General features: G+C 44.4%; 1 protein-coding gene across 7 annotated transcripts in view; it reads left to right on the forward strand.

The window, feature by feature from the left end:
- The window catches only part of SNX29 (sorting nexin 29), a 768,639-nt gene that overhangs the window by 186,841 nt on the left and 560,912 nt on the right, over window positions 1–20,886 (forward strand). For 4 of the 7 annotated variants that reach the window (XM_049902689.1, XM_049902692.1, XM_049902695.1 and 1 more), the window contains exons 1-3: window positions 11,209–11,299; window positions 14,852–14,916; window positions 17,589–17,641. In XM_049902689.1, coding sequence (XP_049758646.1) covers window positions 11,224–11,299; window positions 14,852–14,916; window positions 17,589–17,641 — 194 coding nt within the window. In that variant the 5' untranslated portion in view covers window positions 11,209–11,223. Of the gene's footprint in view, window positions 1–11,208; window positions 11,300–14,851; window positions 14,917–17,588; window positions 17,642–20,886 lie in introns of those variants that run through there. The other 3 variants (XM_049902690.1, XM_049902691.1, XM_049902693.1) reach the window with 2 other exon arrangements.

Raw genomic sequence — 20,886 nt, forward strand, 5'->3', positions numbered from 1 at the left:
AGAGGACAGGACCTGCTTTAGTTGATTTTGTCCAGCCTGTGGCTGTTTCTCTGCAAGGAGGTTCTCAGGAGGAAAAGAAAGGACTCTAGGAAATGGAATGGGTGAGGGGCTGTCTTGAGGCTAAGAAAAAAAATGGCTCTGTGGCTCTAGCCCCGTTTTAGGATTGGCAAAAGTTTTCTGTAAAGGACCAAATAGTAAATATTTTTGGCTTTGCGGACCATATGGTCTCCATCCCAACAACTCAATGCTGCCATTGTAGTATGAAAGCAGCTGCAGACAATATGTAAATAAAGGGATGTGGCTGTGTTCCAATAAAACTTTATTTACACAAACAGGTAGCAGCTGAATTTGGCTTGCAGGCTGTAGTTTGCTGACCCCTGTTTGGGAGAACATACAGTAAAGATCTTTGTGCCTGTGACTTTATCTTCAGGCTGTCATTGTGTTGTAGTGGAGAAAGCTTTGGAATCATATAATCCTGGATTTAACTCCCTATTTATAGAGCATTGGGCAAAATTTTTAACTTCTCAGCCTTTTAATTCTGTGGAAATAAAAATCATATTAAGCCAGTAATAGAAATTGATTGAAGTTTGTTTAATATATGGTTTGGGGTAACATTTCAGTAACAAACTGGTGTAACTCAACTAGAGAGTAAAAAATGTCCCTAAGATGAGAAGAACGTCCAAAATTGTTATACCACATCTTCACAGCCTTGCCATGGAAATGGGGTGGGGGCAGTGCTTACCTAATAACAATTTGCCCTAAAACACAGCTTACAGTCAGACCTTGGAAATCCTATTTCTGGAAAATGACCGCACATAGATAATTCTCCAAAAGAGCCCAAGGCCTAAGGCAAAGCAGTCTCCACCAAGCTGCTTATTTACTAGGCCATTGTTTGGCGTAAAGGTGACTTTAGGAAACCAGTTTCTTGAAGGCTTGATGTTCAAAAGGACACTTAAGGGCAAATAGCCTGGGTGGGTCAACCCAACTCCATGGACCCTAGAAATCTGGATTCCAGGAGAATTAAAATGGTTTCTCAATTCCCTCATCAGAAAATGGAAATTAATGCAAGTAATGAATATACTTTTTTTTTTTTTTTTTTTAGTGAATATACAGTACCTTAGTGCCTGGAAGGTAGGAGTGCTGATGAAATAGTTATTTGTTCCTGTTTTCATTCCTCCTTAGGTTAATTTCTAAGGTGTCGAAAAGGTATTTTGTTATTCTTGTAGCTTTTGGTGTGCACTGCCATATTGCTTTTCAGAACTTATTGTTTGCCATTTAGTTGATTCCGACTTATAGTGACCCTATGGGATGGAGTAGAACTGCACCATAGGGTTTCCTAGGCTGTAAATCTTTACAGGAGCAGATCGCCAGGTCTTTTCTCTCATAGAACAGCTGGTGGGTTTTAACTGTCAATCTTTCAGTTAGTGGCCAAGTGCTTAACCATTGTACCACCGGGGCTTGCTTTTGTTACCAGTGATGTATACATGTTTCACCATAGCTTTGCCAGCACTGGGGAATTTTAAATGTTTTTTGGTTGACTTAGTAGTTACATAATGTTTTCATGTGGTAGTTAATTTAGTAAGTATATAATTTACATTTCTTCAACCACTAGGGAAGATATACTTCCTTTTCAAAGTGTTTGCATAGTGCCATTTTAGTGTTTTGTCAAGTCCAGTGGTTGGCAAACTGTGGCCTATGGGCCTACCACCTGTTTTATACATAAAGTTTTATTGGAACACAGCCATGCCTATTTGTTTATGTATTGTCTATGGCTTGTCTGATACTATGATGCTGAACAGGTTTCAATGGAGCTTCCAGACTAAGATGGAGTAGGAAGAAAGGCCTGGCAATCTGTTTCTGAAAATCAGCCGATGAAGATACTATGGAGCACAACAGTCTGATCTGCAACTGATCGTGGGATGATGCAGGACTGAGCAGGGTTTCCTTCAGTTGTGCATGGGGTCTCCATGAGTTGGAGGCCAACTCGACAGCAGTTAACATCAACAGTGTGGTTCTGTCATTCTACAGTGGCAGATTTTAGTGGCTGTGACAGAGACCATATGGCCCTCAAAGCCTAAAATTTTGACCATCTGAGTCTTTACAGAAAACGTGTGCCGACACCTGCTCTAGAGTAAATTGATGGTCCCTGTTCTTTGCTCATTTGTGAATCTGCTGTTGACTTGGTCTTTGATTTCAGACATCATAAGCTCACTTGGATGGCCTGAGCCCATCTGTGTGGAAACAGAGCCTGCCTCTTTCCGTTGTGTGGTGATGGACAGTCTGTCCTATTGTTCTGGCCCAGCTGTGCCACTTACGCCACAATACTGGGAACCAGCCCTGACTTCGGGGAAGAATGATTGTCCATTTGATCTCTTCATGCACTAATGTGTGAGCAGACAAAACCACTGCCTTCGTCTGCTCCTTACAAGTACGAGGCTGCAGCTGTGTCCTGGCTGGTTCTGATCTCTTTATTTAAAGCAACCACTTGGGGAACCATGGAACTGAACCCCGTAGGAGTCTTGATTCAACAGTTGTTGAGTTCCTCTGTGAGCTAGGGTTCAGTAAAGTGCATTTTCTTCCCTGAGGGGCTCATAACCCAGGGAAGGACCAGGAAACTGGCTTCTGATTCCCCATAATCCATTTGGTGATAGGGATTACGCTGGTCCTGTGATGTGGCTGGAGGGCTTAGAGCATAGTTCATTGTGCCCATGGAGGACTCTTGGCAGAAGTATTTCTCAGAGAAGGTAACATTTGAGCCAGCCATTGGGAAGTTGGTTTTCTTTGGTGACACTTTGTCAAGAGAGCCCTTTTTCTGCCCTGAAATTGACCTACCCAAGTGGTTAGCCTGGTCTTATGGTCTTGTGGAGGTTGGATGGTCTTTGGAGTACAATATTGGGTCTGTCACCTCTGAGCTTTTCACTGGACAAGTGACTCAATGTCTCCAAGCCTCAGTTCCTCCATCTGTTAGAGTGGAGCTGCCAGCACCCACCTGATAGGGTGATGTGAAGGTTGAATGCATAGCTCAGAATGGCAAATTGATGGCAGATCTGGCCCTGGGAGTGTTACGATCGGCTCATGCAACTTGGATGAAACACTGGTCTAAAAAGAGTATAATTAGGTGCCAATGAATTGACATGAAAACCTAGGTTCCCACCTTCTGAAAAACCAGGTGACAGGGGAACACTGGGCTGACACTGCTATGAGTAACTGTCAGCTGGAGCTGAGTAGCAGCTGCCATCTCTAAAGGGTCCTCTGCCTTAGTTCACACAGTCTCCACCTTGCCCTGTTGCCTTCCCTGCCCACCTTACTGATTTCTATTCACCACCTAACCCTGTAGCCATTGGAAGGAGTAGCCCCTGATCTTGTATATGCCCCTGGCGTTTACTGGGCAGCGCTTTCTGTCTCCCCCGACCTTCCTTTACTTCTGCTTTCTTTCCACTACTTATTTGAAATAGTGAATTTTTATTGTTGAAATGGAAATTAAAGCAGCACCACCACCACTAAACTCATTGGACTGATAGTGCCAACCATCCCAGGTACCTGCATATGTAACTGAGTATGAATTCTGGCAATTACAACCTTCTATTCAATTCCACACAAGTTGATGCAGTCCTTGTCCCTGCAGGGCTCAGTGTGTGGGGCCTTGGTTAGAGATGGGGGAGTTGGAAGCATGATTATGACATGGGCCTGTCTCCAGCCTGTGGGGAACTCTAATATGTAACTGCCTAACTGCAGGGTGGCCATGAAGTCTGGAAACATAGACACTATAGTACTAGGGCTGCTATGAGTCAGAATCAACTTGATGGCAACAGGTTTTTTTTTTTAATAGTGCTAGGGCACCTTACCCATTGCCCTTGTTGGCAAACTACAGCCTGTGGACTAAATCTGGCCCACTGCTTGTTTTGTAAATAAAGTGTTATTGGGACACAGCCAAGCTTATTCATTTACGTATTGTCTATGGCTGCTTTTACACTATAAAAGTTGTACTGCAGAGTTGAGTAGTTTCCACAAACTGTGTAGCCCTTAAAGTTGAAAATATTTATCATCTGGCCATTTACAGCAAAAGTTTACTAACCCATGTCCTAGGGCATGCTGAGGGCATGGGCTTATTCACTGAAAATCAGAAACACAAATTGTCTGAGGCAGCACAGCACAGATGCATATGGAGGGCCTGCTGTGCTCATTCAAGTTGTGCAGGGCACGTGGAGTGTTTCACTTACTTACAGAGCATATCTTGTGTTGTCAGCAGGTCACTTACTGTATATTCACCTGTGCTCCTGGATTTTATGGTTACAGCATAGGTAATTCAGTGCAGGGTGAAAAAGATGGGTGCAAAGTATATCGGGGCAGGAGCAGCAGTCGTTGCAGGAGTGGCTATCATGGAAGGCCTGGCACCTCACGTGGAAGAAGAGATGTGTTGGACAGGGGAGCAGAGAACTGTGGTTGGAGCTGGAGGGATGTGTGGGAGCGAGGAAAGGGCTTTTATTAAATCTGAGGTAATATTTTGACATACTTATATGGGGCAGGAATTGTGAGTGGGAAAAATTGATATCTTAGTCCTCTAGTGCTGCTATAACAGAAATACCCCAAGTAGATGGCTTAAATGAAGAGAAATTTATTCCCTCACAGTGAAGGAGCCTAGAAGTCCAGATGCATGGTGACAGCTCCAGGGGAATGCTTTCTCTTGGCTCTGGGGGAAGGTCCTTGTCATCAACCTTCCCCTTATCTAGGCACTTCTTGTCTCAGGGACCTCTGGTTCAAAGGACGCACTCCCCTCTTGGTTTTGCATTATTGGTATAGGAGGTCCCCATATGTCTCTGCTGGCTTCTCCCTCTTATATCTCAGAAGAGATTGACTTAAGATATAACCTAATCTTGTAGATTGAGTCCTGCCTCATTAACATCATAGAGGTAGGATTTACAACAGGTGGAAAATCACATCAGATGACAAAATGGTGGATAATCACGCGATACTGGAAATCATGGCCTAGCCAAGTAAAACACGTATTTTTGGGAATACAATTTAGTCCATGACAATTGACAATGTGGGAAGAAGAGGGTGGATTACTGGAGCGTGCCCTTGAGCAGGTGAGAGGAGGTAGGATTCAGGGCACAAGTGAAGTTACTTAGGCTCTCAGGGCCTCAGATTCATCATCTGTAAAATGGGAATAATTTAATTTAGGGCAGAATCTCTCAACCACAGTACTAGTGATGTTTTGGGCTGGATCATGCTTTGTTGCAGTGGACTCTCCTGTGCATTGTAGGGTGTTTAGCAGCATCCCTGGCTTTGACCCACTAGATGCTAGTAGCACCTCCTGGTTGTGACAACCAAGAATGTCTCCATACTTGTCGCATGTCCTCTGAGGGCGAAATCACCCTGATTGAGAATTGCTCATCGCAACTCACTCCTTGGTGAAGAGTCCCTTTATAAGTAAACTCCTGGCATTCTCCTTATTTATATTATTTATTTATTTTTATTGTACTTTAGTTGAAGGTTTGCACAACAAACTAGTTTCTCTTCAAACATTTAGTATACACATTGTTCTATGACACTGGTTAACAACCCCATGACATGTCAACGCACTCCCTTCTCAACTCTGGGTTCCCTATTACCAGCTTTCCTATCCTATCCTGCCTTCTGGTCCCTACCCCAGGGCTGGTGCGCCCCTTTAGTCTTCTTTTGTTCGATGGGCCTGTTCAGTCTTTGGCTGAAGGGTGAACCTCAGGAGTGACCTCATTACTGAGTTGAAAGGGTGTCCGGGGGCCATATTTTCAGGGTTTCTCCAGTCTCTGTCAGGCCAGCAAGCCTGGTTTTTTTGAGTTAGAATTTTGTTCTACATTTTTCTCCAGCTCTGTCTGGGACGCTCTATTGTGATCCCTGTCAGAGCATTCAGGGGTGGTAGCTGGGCACCATCTGGTTTTATTGGACTCAGTCTAGTGGAGGCCATGGTAGATGTGGTCCATTAGTCCTTTGGACTGATCTTTCCCTTGTGTCTTTACTCTTCTTCGTTATTCCTTGCACCTGAAGGAGTGAGACCAGTGGAGTGTCCTAGATGGGTGTTGACAGGCTTTTAAGACCCCAGACGCTACTTACCAATGTAGAATGTAGAAATATTCTTTATAAACTATGTTATGCCAATTGAGCTAGATGTTCCCTGAGACCATGGTCCCCACAGGCCTCAGCCCAGCAATTCGTTCCCTCAGGGAGTTTGGGTGTGTCTATGGAGCTACCATGACCTTGCCTTGTACAGGTTGTGCTACCTTCGCTAGTATTGTGTACTGTCTTACCCTTCACCAAAGTTTCCACTTATCTATTAAGTGTTTTTTCATCCCCACTCCTCCCCTCCTGCATAACCATTAAAGATTGTTACTTTTTGTGTATAAATTTTTCATGAATTTTTGCAGTAGTGGTCTCATACAATGTTTTTCCTTTTGTGATTGACTTATTTCACTCAGCAGTGTTCTCCTTATTTGAGTGTGCCTATTGTTTCCAGGGAAACCCTGGTGGCGTAGTGGTTAAGTACTACAGCTGCTAACCAACAGGTCGGCAGTTCGAATCTGCCAGGCACTCCTTGGAAACTCTGTGGGACAGCTCTACTCTGTCCTATAGGGTCGCTAAGAGTCAGAATCGACTCAACAGCAGTGGGTTTGGGTTTTTATTGTTTCCAGTTAGGACTCCAGCTAATGCAGATGTGAAGAACCTCCAAGCTCAGACAGACACTCCCTCAGTGTACTCCGAAGTATGAAGGCTAGCAGGAGTAACTTTTCTACTGTGTTACTCAGTGTGGGGGCCCTGTGCTATCTGGAGTTGTCTTGTTCAGATGACAGTTCTTCAGGGGAATCCTACTGTAGTTATTGCTTTGGCTTGGAATGTTCTCTTGGCCAATATCTCCCTGTTGCTGTCCTTCTCATTAAAAAAATTTTTTTTAAATTGAGGTGAAATTCATAACATAAAATTAACCATTTTAGGATAATGATAATGTTGTTAGGTGCTGTCAAGTCAGTTCTAATTTGTAAGTGACCCTGTGTACAACAGAATGAAACACTGCCCTGTCCTGTGCCATCTTCACAGTTGTTGTTATAATTGAGCCCATCGTTGCAGCCACTGTGTCAATCCATCTCGTTGAGGGTCTTCCTCTTTGTTGCTGACCCTCTATTTAATCAAGCATAATGTCCTTCTCCAGGGACTGATCCCTCCTGATAACATGTCCAAAGTATGTGAGACGTAGTCTTGCCATCCTTGCTTCTAATGAGCATTCTGGCTGTACTTCTTCCAAGATACATTTTTTCCATCTTTTGGCAGCCCATGGTATATTCAATATTCTTCGCCAACACTATAATTCAAAGGCATCAATTCTTCGATCTTCCTTATTAATCGTCCACCTTTCTTATGCATATGATGTGATTGAAAATACCGTGGCTTGAGTCAGGCACACTTTAGTGCTCAAAGTGACATCTTTGATTTCTCACACTTTAAAGAGGTCTTTTGCACCAGATTTGCCTAATGCAATATGTCATTTGATTTCTTGACTGCTGCTTCCATGGGTGTTGATTGTGGATCCAAGTAAAATGAAATTCTTGACAACTTCCATCTTTTCTCCGTTTATCATGATGGTGCTTATTGGTCCAGTTGTGAGGGTTTTTGTTTTCTTTCTGTTGAAGCATAATCCATACTGAAGGCTGTGGTCTTTGATCTTCATCAGTAAGTGCTTCAAGTCCTCTTCACTTTCAGCAAGGGGGGTTGTGTCATCTGCATGACGCAGGTTGTAATGAGTCTTCCTCCAATCCTGATGTCCCATTCTTCTTCATATAGTCCAGCTTCTTGGATTATTTGCTAGCAAATAAATTGAATAAGTATAATAATAATAGTTGCACAGTATGAAGAATGTAATCAACGTCACTGAATTTTATGTGTAGAGATTGTTGAATTGGCAAGTGTTTTGGTGTATATATTTTCACCACAAAAACAAACAAAAAAACTAACCATTTTAAAGTGAACCGTGCAGTTGAATTAAGTACAAGTACAACGTTGTGCAACCACCACCTATGTCTACTTCTAAAACGTTTTCATCACCCTGAAAGGAAACGCCATACCCATTACGGAGGTGCTCCTCATTCCCTCCTTCCCCCCCAGTCCCTGGAAACCACCAGTCTGAGTTCTGTCTCTCTGGATTTATCTATTCTTGCCTTTCCCATTTTTTAAAGTGCAGCTCACATCCCAGGTTTTTCTCTAAGCCTCTCTGGTCTCCCAACAGACCGGTGGTGTGAAGCACTGGCTTAAAAGTCAGGGAGACCAGGGCCTCAACCTCCAGTTCAGCCCTTGCTTGGCTGTGTGACCTTGGGCAGAATTTCTGGGGCATGGTGGGTTCCCAGAGAATGTTGCCTTCTTTTTCTTTTCTCTCCTCTACCTGCAGGCATCTCACAATTGGCTGTAGACTGAGAGGTGTGCTGCATCACTTTATATACACCACTGCATCGAGAGGCAGTGAAGTGTCACTATTGAAATGTGCTTGTGGCCTCTCTGCGCCTTGGTTGTCCCCTTGTGGAATGGGGATCATATTTACCTTGACCTCCAGGGCTGTTGCAAGGATTAAAGAAGGAACAAACATGTAGAATGCCTGGTTGCTTTTTGCTAGTTTTCCCCTTCCCAGATGCCGGGAACCCTCTTGCACCTCTTTACCACCCAGGGCACCAAACACCGAGGCCTAAATTGGATTACTTTGCCCATACCTTGGAGGGATGGTACCAGTTGCTGTCAAGCTAATTCTGACTCATGATGACCCCATGTGTGTCAGAGTAGAACTGTGCTCCATAGGGTTTTCAGTGGCTGATTTTTTTGAAGTAAATTCCCAGGTTTTTCTTCCTAGCTACCTCTGGGTGTTCTCCAACATCCAACCTTTTGGTTAGCAGCCGAACACATTAACTGTTTACATCAGCTGGGGACTTCTGGAGAGAAGGTTGTTGTTGTTAGGTACTGTTTTGTCACTTTCGACTTGCAACCCCATGTGAACTGCCCCATAGGATTTTCTAGGCTGTAATCTTTACGGAAACAGATCACCAGGTCTTACTCTGCAGAGCCGCTGGGTAGGTTTGAACTCCCAACCTTTTGGGTAGCAGCCAAACACTTAACCGTTTGTACCACCAGGGCTCTTTGGAGAGAAGGTAGCCAGTTGGAAATACTTCTTAGAGCCAGAGGTCTTGACACCTCTGGTCTATAGAGTTGCCAACAAAAACAGTAATGATAGCTAACACATATAAAGTGCTTGGCATATACTAGGCACTGTTCTAGATGCATGGTATACATCCACTCATGTAATAGCCATAGAAGGCAGGTTTTCTGATCCTCGTTTCACAGACAAGGAACCTGAAGCAGAGAGTTCTTTAACTTGCCCAAGATCACATAGCTGGTGGAGTAGGATTCCAAATTCAGCTCTTCAGTTCTTAACCTCAGCTCCGTTTCCCTAGGAGGTTGCTTTGGCTTGAGTGGAGACCCCAGGCAGAAGGCTAGAGGTTTGGGGTAAGAATTAGTGTATCATCTTGAGAACTGGAAACATTAAAGGAAACATAAACAATGGGGATTCCTCTGAAGCAGGTGATTGCTTTTGCTTGATGTGATTTCTGAGTTAGAGTTAGGGATAACTGTATTTCTCATACTGGTTTGTATTCCCTGGGGCATCTTTACATTTTCTTTTTTCGTTTTTATGGTGATCTAACAAAAAATTAAAAAGAAGCTGTTCTGGCTCATCTGGTTGACAGTGTTGTCCGGAGGCTGCCCTGGAGAAAGAAGGAAGCAGGGAGACTGAGGTTTGGTCACTTGAACCTGCAGTGGGGCTGGAGCTGCAGGGTCGATATAGGGGCTGAGGGGCAAGCAGGTGGATTCATTTCTTGTGGCTGCCCTGACAAATGATCACAAAGTGGGCAGCTTAAAACAACAGAAATTTATTCTCTCACATTTCTGGAGGCCAGAAGTCCAAATTTAGATTGTTGGCAGGGCTACACTCTTTCCAAAGGCTCTAGGGGAAGATCCTTCCTGGTGTCTTCCAGTTTCTGGTAGCCCCAGGTATTCCTTGGCTTGTGGCAGCAGCATAGCTCCAACCTCTGCCTCCATCTTCACATGGCCCTCTTCCCTGTGTGTCTCTCTGTCTCTTTTCTTTTCACAAGGACACCAGTAATACTGGATCCGAGCCCACTCTACTCCATTATGACCTCATGTTAACTGATTACATCTGCAAAGATGCTGTTTCCAAATAAGGTTACATACCCAGGCATTGGCGATTAGGACTTCAACATATCTCTTTCAGGGACACAATTTAGCAGATGGGAGAGCGAGGAGCTGGTGGACTTGGAATTGAATTCCATCTTGACCCCTTCCTTGGGATTAGTTTTGGGTAAAGGTCTTTCCCTCTCAGAGCCTCAGTTCTCTCTCTTGGATGGAGCCACCTCCTTCTTTGTCAAGGATTAAATAAATCAGTCATTGAATGGTTTAGTTCATCATTGGGGCTCAGTAGGTGGGCATCGGTTCCCTCCTTCTCTCTGGAGCACTCCAGTGGGAAAGCTGTCTGGGTGGTTGGAGCGTTTGAGGCTGAAGGATTCTTCTTGGCCTCGGCAGAGGGTGGTATGTTCTCCTCTTTGTCGCTGGGAGAAGGTATGAAAAAGACTAGTTTATATCCATACAGTGGAATATTGTTCATCTGTAAAGAGAAATGAAGTTCTGATACCTGCTATGACATGAACAACCTTGAAGACATTATGCTGAGTGAATGAAATCAGACACCGAAGGACAAATACTGCATAATCCCACTTCTCTGAAATACTTAGAATAGGCAAATGCATAGAGACCAGAGTTTATTAGTGGTTCCTGGGGATAGGGGGAGGGAGGAAAAGGGAGTGATTGCTGAAGGGGCACTGAGTTTCTGTTGAGGGTGATGAAAAAATTTGGGAACATGGTGGTGATGGTCATACAACATGGTGAACATAATGTCATGGAATTGTACATGTAAAAATGGTTGAAATGGCAAATGTTTTATTATATATATTTTACTACAATAAAGAGACAGAGACAGACAGACAGACGAGTAGCTTTGATTGCTTCTGCCTGCCTGACTCCACAGAGTCCCCATGTTTGCAGGCTTCAGAGCCAGGGGGATATGAGCTCATGCAGAAACCAGTGCCCAGAGAAGGAAGTGACTGTCCCTGTCACATGGCCAGTACTGGGTGAGAGCTCATGCCTGGTGACTTCCTGCCCAGCACTCCTTCCACTGCTCAGGGCCATGGGACTCTCTGGTCACCTCCAGCAGTTGGTGAGTTGTCTGTAGGCCGCCTGTGTTTTTACACCCCATGAGACCCATGCCCTCATGCCCTGTTAGAGCTACGTTGGCAACAGGTGCCTCTTTTGGGGTCAGGATTGCCTTACCTGCAGAAGGAGAATGTAGCCAGGGAGTGTGAGCTTCTAGGCTGAGACCTGCACAAGCTCAAGTTGTTTCTATATAGAAAACCAAAAACCAAACCCGTTGCCATCGAGTCGATTCCAACTCATAGCGACCCTACAGGACAGGGTAAAACTGCCCCATAGGGTTTCCAAGGAGCGCCTGGTAGATTCGAACTGCTGACCTTTTGGTTAGCAGCTGTAGCTCTTAACCGGTATGCTACCAGGGTTTCCTTCTATATAGAGAACAGGCTTTTTCCCACCATGAAAAGAGGCTTTGCAAAGTAAGGCAGGGGAGGCTGCTGACACCTCTTCTAGAAACAGCAGCGCAGAACACCACAGCAGGTATCTGGAAGCATGATGCATATCGCGAAGGATAGGAGCTAATTCATTGCTGTTCCAGTGTGGGCTGGGGACCCCCAGCATCAGTACCTGGGAGGGAGCTTGTTAGAGATTCAGAATCTTAGACCTCACGTCAGACTTCTGAATCAGAACCTGCATTTTAACATGGTCCCCAGGAGATCCGTGTGCACACTAAAGTTTGAGAAACCCTGTACTAAGCATTATCAGTAGTGAGATGATGGGGATTTTAATTTTCTTTGTACATTTTCCCAGATGTATTTTCTCCCCACATGAACATGATATTTTTTATGATAAAAAAATAGCAAAGTTACTTCCGGGGGGAAGCCCTGCAAAGTTTCCAATTGACATTGCCCAGGGACAACTAGACTTGTTGGGTCTGGTATCTGGAAAAAGGAAAAAAGAAATGCTGCCTTACTTCCCTTTCTGGTGTTGAGGAGAGAAGAGCAGAAATTAAACCCCCTACCAAACAAAGAGCAGGTTTTGTTGATGGACACAGGTGTCAAAAGAGGTGTTCTTTTAGGGCCTCAGGCAGGTGAGGTCTGTGCAGGCATTCTGAATGATGCTTTGTGATGGGCTCTTGCCCAGTGGCAATGGTGGGTAGGCTATCCTTTATCCAAGCCTCTTCCAGAAAAAATGATGATGGCAACTGTCTTAGTTACCTAGTGCTGCTGTAACAGAAATACCACAAGTGGGTGACTTTAAAGAACAGAAATTTATTTTCTTAGTTTAGGAGGCTGTTTGTCTGAATTCAGGGCACTGGCTATAGGGGAAGGCTTTCTGTCAGCTCTAGGGGAAGATCCTCATCTCCGCTTCTGTTGCCCCAGTGCACCTCGATTTCTTGGATATCTTCACCTGGCGTCTATCTTCCCCTGCTTGTGCTTCCTTCTCTCTGCATCATTGTTGTTGGGTGTTGTCAAATTGGTTCAGACTCGTAATGACACCGTGTAACAGAGTCCAGCTGCCCCATAGGTTTAGGCTGTAATCTTTGCAGAAGCAGATCACCAGGCCTTTTTCCTATAGAGCTGCTGGGTAGGTTTGAGCTGCCACCCTTTTCGTTACCAGCTGAGCACTCAACTGTTTCGCCACCAGGACTCCTTGTTCTATATCTAGTGCATTGGAATCCATAGCCATGCCTCTCATGATGGGAGTCATTTGGCTTCTTGTGGAGAATGAGTTGTATTTCTGACAACTGTCTACCTGCTGCTTTGAAGTACCTTTGCCCTGGGCCCTCTTGAAGGAAAGCTTGGTGTGTGCCACGTGTATTAGTTGGGAATGCTTTTAGCTGCAAGTAACAGCCCAACATACAGTGGTTTGGACAAATAGGGTTATTTTTTTTGTGAGAGGTAGGAGGTTTCTACTGTTGGTTCTACCGGTCACGATTTCAGGGCTGGTATCTTTGCTATTCTCTTGGCCTTTCCTTTAGGGTTGCTGCTTCGTGGTGGTTAAGATTCTACTCTGGCTTCATGCTTATGATTTATGGCTTATGATTGAGGCATGAAAGATGGAAGAAGGAATGATGTTATTCACATCTGTTCCCTTTATCAGGAAGGCGTAAGTTTCCTGGAAACTCCCTAATGCATGTCTGCCAACTTCTCATTGGTCAGAGCTTCTTAAGGTCAGTCTTTGCTGCAAGAGAGAATGAGTAGTTAGGGTTCTTAACTGTATTACAGAAAGTGGCATGGGAAAAGGATGTTGGTGATGATGGCGAGGTCATCCAGTGAGCAATGACTGCTATACTAACCCAAAAAACAAAACAAACAAAAAAAACCCCACTGTTGTCGAGTCTATTCCAACTCAGTGATCCTATAGGACACAGTAGAACTGCTATATAGGGTCTCCAAGGCTGTAACCTTGATGGAAGCAGACTGGTACATCTTTTTCCCGTGGAGCGGTGGTGAGTTTGAACTGCCGACCTTTTTGCTTAGCAGCCAAGTGCTTAACCACTGCACCACCAGGGCTCCTCTGACTGTCATACTAAGAAACCTATATTTTAAGTCGGTCTGCTGGTATCTTAGTTCTCTAGTGCTACTATTATAGAAATACCACAAGTAGATGGCTTTAACAAACAAAAATTAATTTTCTCACAGTTTAGGAGGCTAGAAGTCCGAATTCAGGGTTCTGGCTCTAGGGGAAGGCTTTCTGTTTCTGTGGGCTCTATAGGAAGGTCCTTGTCTCTTCCGAGTTTTTGCTCCTGGGCCATCTTCATGTGGCTTGGCATCTCTCTTCCCCATCTCTGCTTGCTTAACCTGCCCCGTTTATATCTTGTAAGAGACTGACTCAAGACACAGGCTACACTAATCCTGCCTCATTAACATAACAAGACAACCCATTCTCAAATGGGATTATAACCACAATTCAGTCTATAACAGCTGGTTCTTGATTGGGGGCAGTTTTGCTCCCCAGGGGACATTTGGCAATATCTAGAGATATTTTTATTGTTACAGCTCAGGGGTGTGTGTGCGCTAATGGCATTTAATGAGCAGAGGCCAGGGATGTTGCTGAACATCTTACACTTTACCAGGTAGACCCCCAACTACAAAGAATTATCCGGCCCAAAATGTTAGTAGTGCCAAGATTGAGAAACCCTGAGTTAGACCATTCCAGACACATTCTTAAAAGTTGAGGAAAATTAGTTTAGCTGTTCTCTTATGATGTGTTAGTAGGCAGATGGCCAAACTTCATAGTAATGATGCAGATTATTTGCATGTAGCCTTGTTATTTTGGAGTCCCTGGGTGGTGCAAACAGTTAATGTGCTCAGCTGTTAACCACAAGGTTGGAGGTTCACGTCTACCCAGAAGTGCCTTGGAAGAAAGGCCTGGCAGTTTACTTCCAACTATTAAAGTCCCACAGAGCACAGTTCTACTCTGAGACACATGAGGTTGCCATGGGTCGATTCCAGTTTGACAGCAACTGGCTTGGTTATTCAGTTTTAGTCTTGTTACATTATTGATTTTGTCAAAGAGATGGTTGATCTATTTGGGGACAACCATGTAACATAATGTCAGAGAGTTTTAATAGAAGGCTAGTGTCAAACAAAACTAATTAAGCCTTGTTGCATTTTAGGATCACAGAACAATGATACGAAAAGACAGTTTTTGCTGGAGCGACTGCTAGATGCGGTAAAACAGGTAAGAGGAAAGCACACATTTGACTTTTCAGTCAATAATAGTGTCAAATCATTAAAGTAAACGTCATTTCTGTATGGCAGGAGGGCAACCATTTTCACCCGCTTCCTCAACTTTGCAAATTGGAATAGTGAGGCCAACGGTCTTCCCCAGGAAGCTACAGAGCCAAGAAGCAATCAGAGGAAGGGATGGAGGAGTTCTGTATCCTGAGTTTCCAAAGCCCTCTGAAGGACCCCACCCCTTTGGTGATGTCCCTTTGAGAAGGGCGTTGATGTGGGCTTCAAGGTCTGATTTCCAAGCAGTCATGTTTTAGGCAAACTCTAGGTACCTTTTAAGTGTGCTGAGGTGGTAGTTTGGAATTAGGACGCCATGGGCACAAGAACAGAGTCAAAGAGGCATGAGGCAGGCCTGGGATAGTCTGCTGCGTGTATCAGCTGTGTGGACTGTCCAGGTGGGCTCTGCTAGGATTGGTTGATGCTACTGCCGATGCTGGCTTCTGGCTGGGCTTAGAAGCCAGCTTTGACTTGAGGCTCTACCCTGCTGCCTTCTTGCCTGCATGTACCAGTCCTGGGCATGCAAATACACATACTACTGTTTGCTGTCGTTTATCACACCCTCAGTCTGTGCCAGGCTCTCTGGTAAGTGCTTGACATTTCATCCTTCCAGCCACCCTATGAGATAAAACCAAATCCATTGCTGTCGAGTTGATTCTGACTCATAGAGACCCTGTAGGACAGAGTAGAACTGCTCCATAGAGCTCCCAAGGAGTGCCTGATGGATTCAAACTGCTGACCTTTTGGTTAGCAGCTGTAGCTCTTAACCACTATGCCACCAGAGTTTCCTCTTATGAGTTAGCTACTATAATTATTTCCATTTTACAGATGAAGAAACTGGAGCTCAGAGAGTTTCATAACTGACTCAAGGCTTCATCGTTAGCAAGTGGCAGAGCTAGAGGCAAACCTGGGAATTCTAGGAGCTCACTTTTTGGAAGGAGCCACTGACAATTATATGCATGTGATTATAATATAGGAAGATAGGTGTGTATTAGGTGCTGAAGTGAACCCAGTGAATTTAGCACCTGCCCAGGTCTCGAGGTGGTATGGTATACTGGAAAGGACACAGGCTTTGGGCTCAGGCATAGCTGGGGTCGAATGCCAGCTTCATTTCTTCCCAGCTGTGTGTGCTGGGGAAACCCCTCAGACCTCTCTGTGTGCCCCTCATCTCCTCTGTAATCGGGGTCACTTATCTCCATAGGGCTCTTGAGGGAATTGCATTATTTAACTAGGTCAAGGCCTGGGCACATTTCCTGGGTGGGGCAAATGGTTGAAGTGCTTGGCTGCAAACCAAAAGGTTGGCCGTTTGAGTCTACGCAGAGATGCCTCAGAACAAAGGTCTGGTGATCCACTTCCCGAAAAAAAAAAAAAAAGTCAGTCATTGAAAACCCTGTGGAACACAGTTCTATTCTGACACATATGGGGTCACCACGGGTCAAAATTGATTTGACGGTGACACCTGCTTTTTTGGACTGGTAATGGCCTGGCCAGTGCCTGGTCTATAGTAAATATGGAGCCCACATTATTATTATTTTTATTTGGTGGTGGTTGTTGTTAGTTGCGGTAGAGTGAATTCCGACTCATGGTGACCCCACGTGTACAGAGTAGAACTGCTCCATGAGGTTTTCAAGGCTGTGGCCTTTCAGAAGCAGATTGCCAGGCCTGTCTTCTGAGACACTTCTTGGTGGGTTTCAACTGCCAACCTTTTGGCTGGTAGATGAGCGCTTAACCATTTGCGCCACCCAGGAACTCCTTATGGGTGTTCTTAGTTTCTTCTTGCTTTTCTCCAGAAATGGAAAATATGACAAAAAGGTAAGGAGGCAAGTTGAACCACTTTAAATGTAGCAGTTAGACAGAATAAATTAGAGCCTTTGTTTGGAGCTCACATTGTTTCGGGGAGTGAAAGTGTTGTCTTTGAAAAATCAACTTACTGAGGTATGACTTACATAGAATAAACCACACCATTTTTAAATATACAAGTCCACAAATTTTGACAAATATATTATTTAAAATTTCATGTATATTTTTTGATAACAAGTTGAAGAATATTGCAAGTGGGCCTGCTGCCCACTATAGAGAGTCTACGCCTTTAAAAGAGGGAACTAGTTTGCTCTCTTAGTTATCCACCCTGGAAGAATCTTCCTTTAGCACAGCCGAGTGACTTGTCTGAAGTGATTTATTCGTTGTAATTTTAAAGGCAGTCATAACAACTTTGGGCTTCGTCAAAGGGAACCAGCATCACAGATTTGTGGAAGTTTTAATTATCTCCTGCTAAGAGCTCTGTGTTATAGACAGTCAGCTGCTGACAGATAAAAGAAGCTTCCTAGATCATTTGCAGAAGGCTGTGTGGCTTGTTTTCCTCTTAGCACTGTTTTTCCACAAGGCTCACTTCTGTAACAAGTGGGAGATAAGGGTTTCCTTTAAGTGGTGGCTGGAAGGCTGGGGTGTCCACGTCTTTAAGTTTTGTGCTGACGTCCTGGCTGCAGGGACACCCTGACTCAGCACCCGATGTCTCTGGTTCTGTGTCCTCGTCCTGACCTTGAAGGCTAATGGGGGCTGCTTTGTGACATTTTGAATGTCCCATCCCAACAGCTGATCTCAGTGACTTCTTTTTCTGTGCAGTGCCAGATCCGCTTTGGAGGGAGAAAGGAGATCGCCTCAGATTCTGATAGCAGGTAAATAGATCGTTTCTCAGACCATTTTCCCTCAAGATCCAAAGGCGGAGAGAGGTGGACCTGCATCTGTACTCTGCCTCTGCAGCTAAGAGGTGCAGTGATTAGATCTGGGTGCTCTGTAGACCATCTGTGTAGCACCAGCTTACCTCAAGTATTTCTAGGTTCTTACCATTCTACTTTTAGGAACCTATTGTGAGGGAACTCCATGATATACCTTCCTGCATAAAGTTATTTTCAGGGTAGTTTATACCTGTGAAAACTCAGAAACCTAAATGCTCCAACAGCGGTTGTTGTTTGGTGCCGTCGAGTTGGTTCCGACTCGTAGTGACCCTATGTACAACAGAAGGAAATACTGCTTGGTCCTGCACCAGCCTCACAATTGTTGTTATGTTTGAGCCTGTTGTGTAGCCACTGTGTCAATCCAACAATGGAGAAATGGTTAATAAAGTATGGTATATCAGTAGGCTGGAATATTAAAAAACAAACAAAAACCCAGATCTGATGCCATTGAGTCAATTCTGACTCATAATGACCCTGTAGGACAGAGTAGAATAGCTCCGTAGGGTTTCCAAGGCTGTAATCTTTACGGAAGTGGACTGCCACATCTTTCTCCCTTCGAGCGGCTGGTGGGTTCGAACCATTGACCTACTGGTTAGCAGCTGAATGCTTAACCACTGTGCAACCAGGACTCCTTAGAGTGATCCTAACTATGTTGAACAACAACAACAGGGTAGATTAAAAAAATAATAAACAAAAAAACTGGCAAGAAACACACCAAAATGTGAACAGAGTTAGTGTTGGGGATAAGAATATTGGGAATCTTTATACGTTCTAGTATTTTCCATATTTTCTCTTGTGAGCATGTATTTCTTTTATAGTTTTTTTTTTTTTTTTTTTTAAAAAGTCCTAAATGTTGCCATTGACATTCATGACCCAAGGAAGGCTGACGTAATTGAATAAACTTACAACATTGACTAGAAGGAGAAGCCAATGTTTTGGCAGAGGTAAGAGACACAGATGCGTCCAGATCCTTTCTGGAAAGACTTTGTGAAGCAGTCAGATCCGATTCATGCTCTGCAGCCTGTGGTGTGACAGGCGGAACATTCCTGCTAGGGAAGGGAAGGCAAGAGATGGGAAGGGAAGGCAAGAGATGGGAAGGGAACTTACTTGCTCAGCATTCATTCATCCTGGATATGTTCCGTGTCCCCCACCTGCTCACCCCGGCCCGCCCAGCAGAGTCAATTATTCCCCTCTGTCCTTTTATCCCCTTGTTTTTCTGTGGTCTAAGACTCTGACAGTCATTAGCAAAGCAGGCAGAGCTAAATTTTAATACAGCTATGGGTGTCATTTGAAACTGGCATAGATTTTAATTGTACTCCAGGGGCTTAGCAGGGTAACAAGTGCCAAGGGGCAATCTCTAAATTATGAGCCCTCCCCATTTGAGTGCCTAGGTGCAGTCTCTAAGCTGGGGGGGCAATTTCAGTGCCCAGGGGCAATCTCTAAGTTGTGTGGCCCCACCTACCCAATTTCCAGATCAATAGACATTGATAGTGGCCCCATGGCCGCAGAAATGGCTTCCGCCCTCCTGTCCATCTGCCTCAGTCAGGTGTCCTTCATATTTGTGGCCCCTTGGAATGTCATTCCCAGCGGCCTCTGGCACCCCCTTGAACTTAAGCCCAGGGGCAAGTGCCCCACCCACTTCTGTTGTACTCCCTTCCCTGACACTCCCTGTCCCTTTTTTGCTTAATTGTCTCCCTAACACTTATCACCCCCTAACAGATTATCCATTGTGCTCACTTATTTTGTCTGTTATCTGTCTCTTATCACTAGAATGTGGCTTTGTGAAGGCAGGGATTTTTGGCTCTCTATTGTTCATGGGGATATGCCTGGGTGAGTAAACGTGTGGCTTCCTACCATAGCCAAGTGTTTATGTGTCTGTGCCACCAAGCATCTTACAAGCTTTCAGGGCAGAAGGGCTGCATCCTCATTTTTCACTGCTCAGTGTTTTATATAAACACGTTGTGTCACTCAGACTTTAGGCCCTCAGTATAAGTGTGTGCCATTAGATCATTGGACCAATTGATTCATTTCTTCCTGTGGGCCTACAGTGGGGCCTGGTGTTGATCAGCACAGGGTTTCCTTTGTTGTAATCCAAGGTCCACCTACGGCAGAGTCACTTGGGATGCTTAATTAATAATGCAGTTTCCACGTCCCACCCGAGATCTGCTGAATCAGAGAGCGTGTGTGTGGGTGTGTGTGGAGTAGAGAGCTCAGGAATCTGCACGTTCAACAAGCTCCCTAAGTAATCCCAGGGGGCACCAAAGCTCCCAGTCTAACCGTTGTTGCAGACATTGGGATAGTTAAGAGGGGCTTGCCCTACCCCTACCCAGCTTGGTTTGTCTGTGTGAGTGTGTAAGTGGGTATGTACACGTGCGTGTGTATGTATATATAACTACTTTATTGCTTTTTTCTGTAACTGTGCTGCCTCTTCCCTGAGAGATAATCCTGTTCTGAATATTCTGTTATTATGTGATCTTACATAGTATGATTTACTATTATACAATGAAACCTGTGAGAGCCACAACACAATGGAACCGCCTTGTTTTTCTGCCTTTGACAAGATGCAGTCTTACCACTTTTCTATTGCTCGTTTTAGTGGAAAATATTTGAGTTTTCCTTCTCTGACAGAGGTTCTAGCCTTCGGAAGTTTTACTGTAATTTTTACTATGTAAAATGTTATATTTTATAGTAGAGTTAAAATCTTAGTGACTATTGTTTATGGTTAAAAGGAGTATGCTGCTTAATATTGGTAATACGAGTTGCTGTTTGTTGGTGTGATCTCTCTGTTTAGGTTGACTGTTTCTCTTCAGGGAAACCTGAGTGACATAGTGGTTAAGAGTTTGGCTGCTAACCAAAAGGTCGGCGCCTTGAATCTACCAGGCACTCCTTGGAAACCCTATGGGGCAGTTCTGTTGTGTCCTATCAGGGTCCTTATGTGTCAGAATGGATTTGACGGTAGTGGGTTTGGTTTCTTTGGTTTTTCTCTTCTTAACAACCTCAGGAGGAGGGGTAGTGTTTGCCTGTATTTCAGATGAGAAAATAGAGACTCAGTTTAAACAGAACAGTGGAGATCAGGCATCTCCGAAGTTGGACCCTAGTTTCTGGGACTCCAGAGTCCATTGTCTTTCTATTATATAACATTTAGTGATTAGTGGAATTGATTCTGAGGCTCAGTTTTTGTAAAA

Source organism: Elephas maximus, chromosome 12 (genome assembly GCF_024166365.1).
Source record: "Elephas maximus indicus isolate mEleMax1 chromosome 12, mEleMax1 primary haplotype, whole genome shotgun sequence".
Taxonomy (NCBI): domain Eukaryota; kingdom Metazoa; phylum Chordata; class Mammalia; order Proboscidea; family Elephantidae; genus Elephas; species Elephas maximus.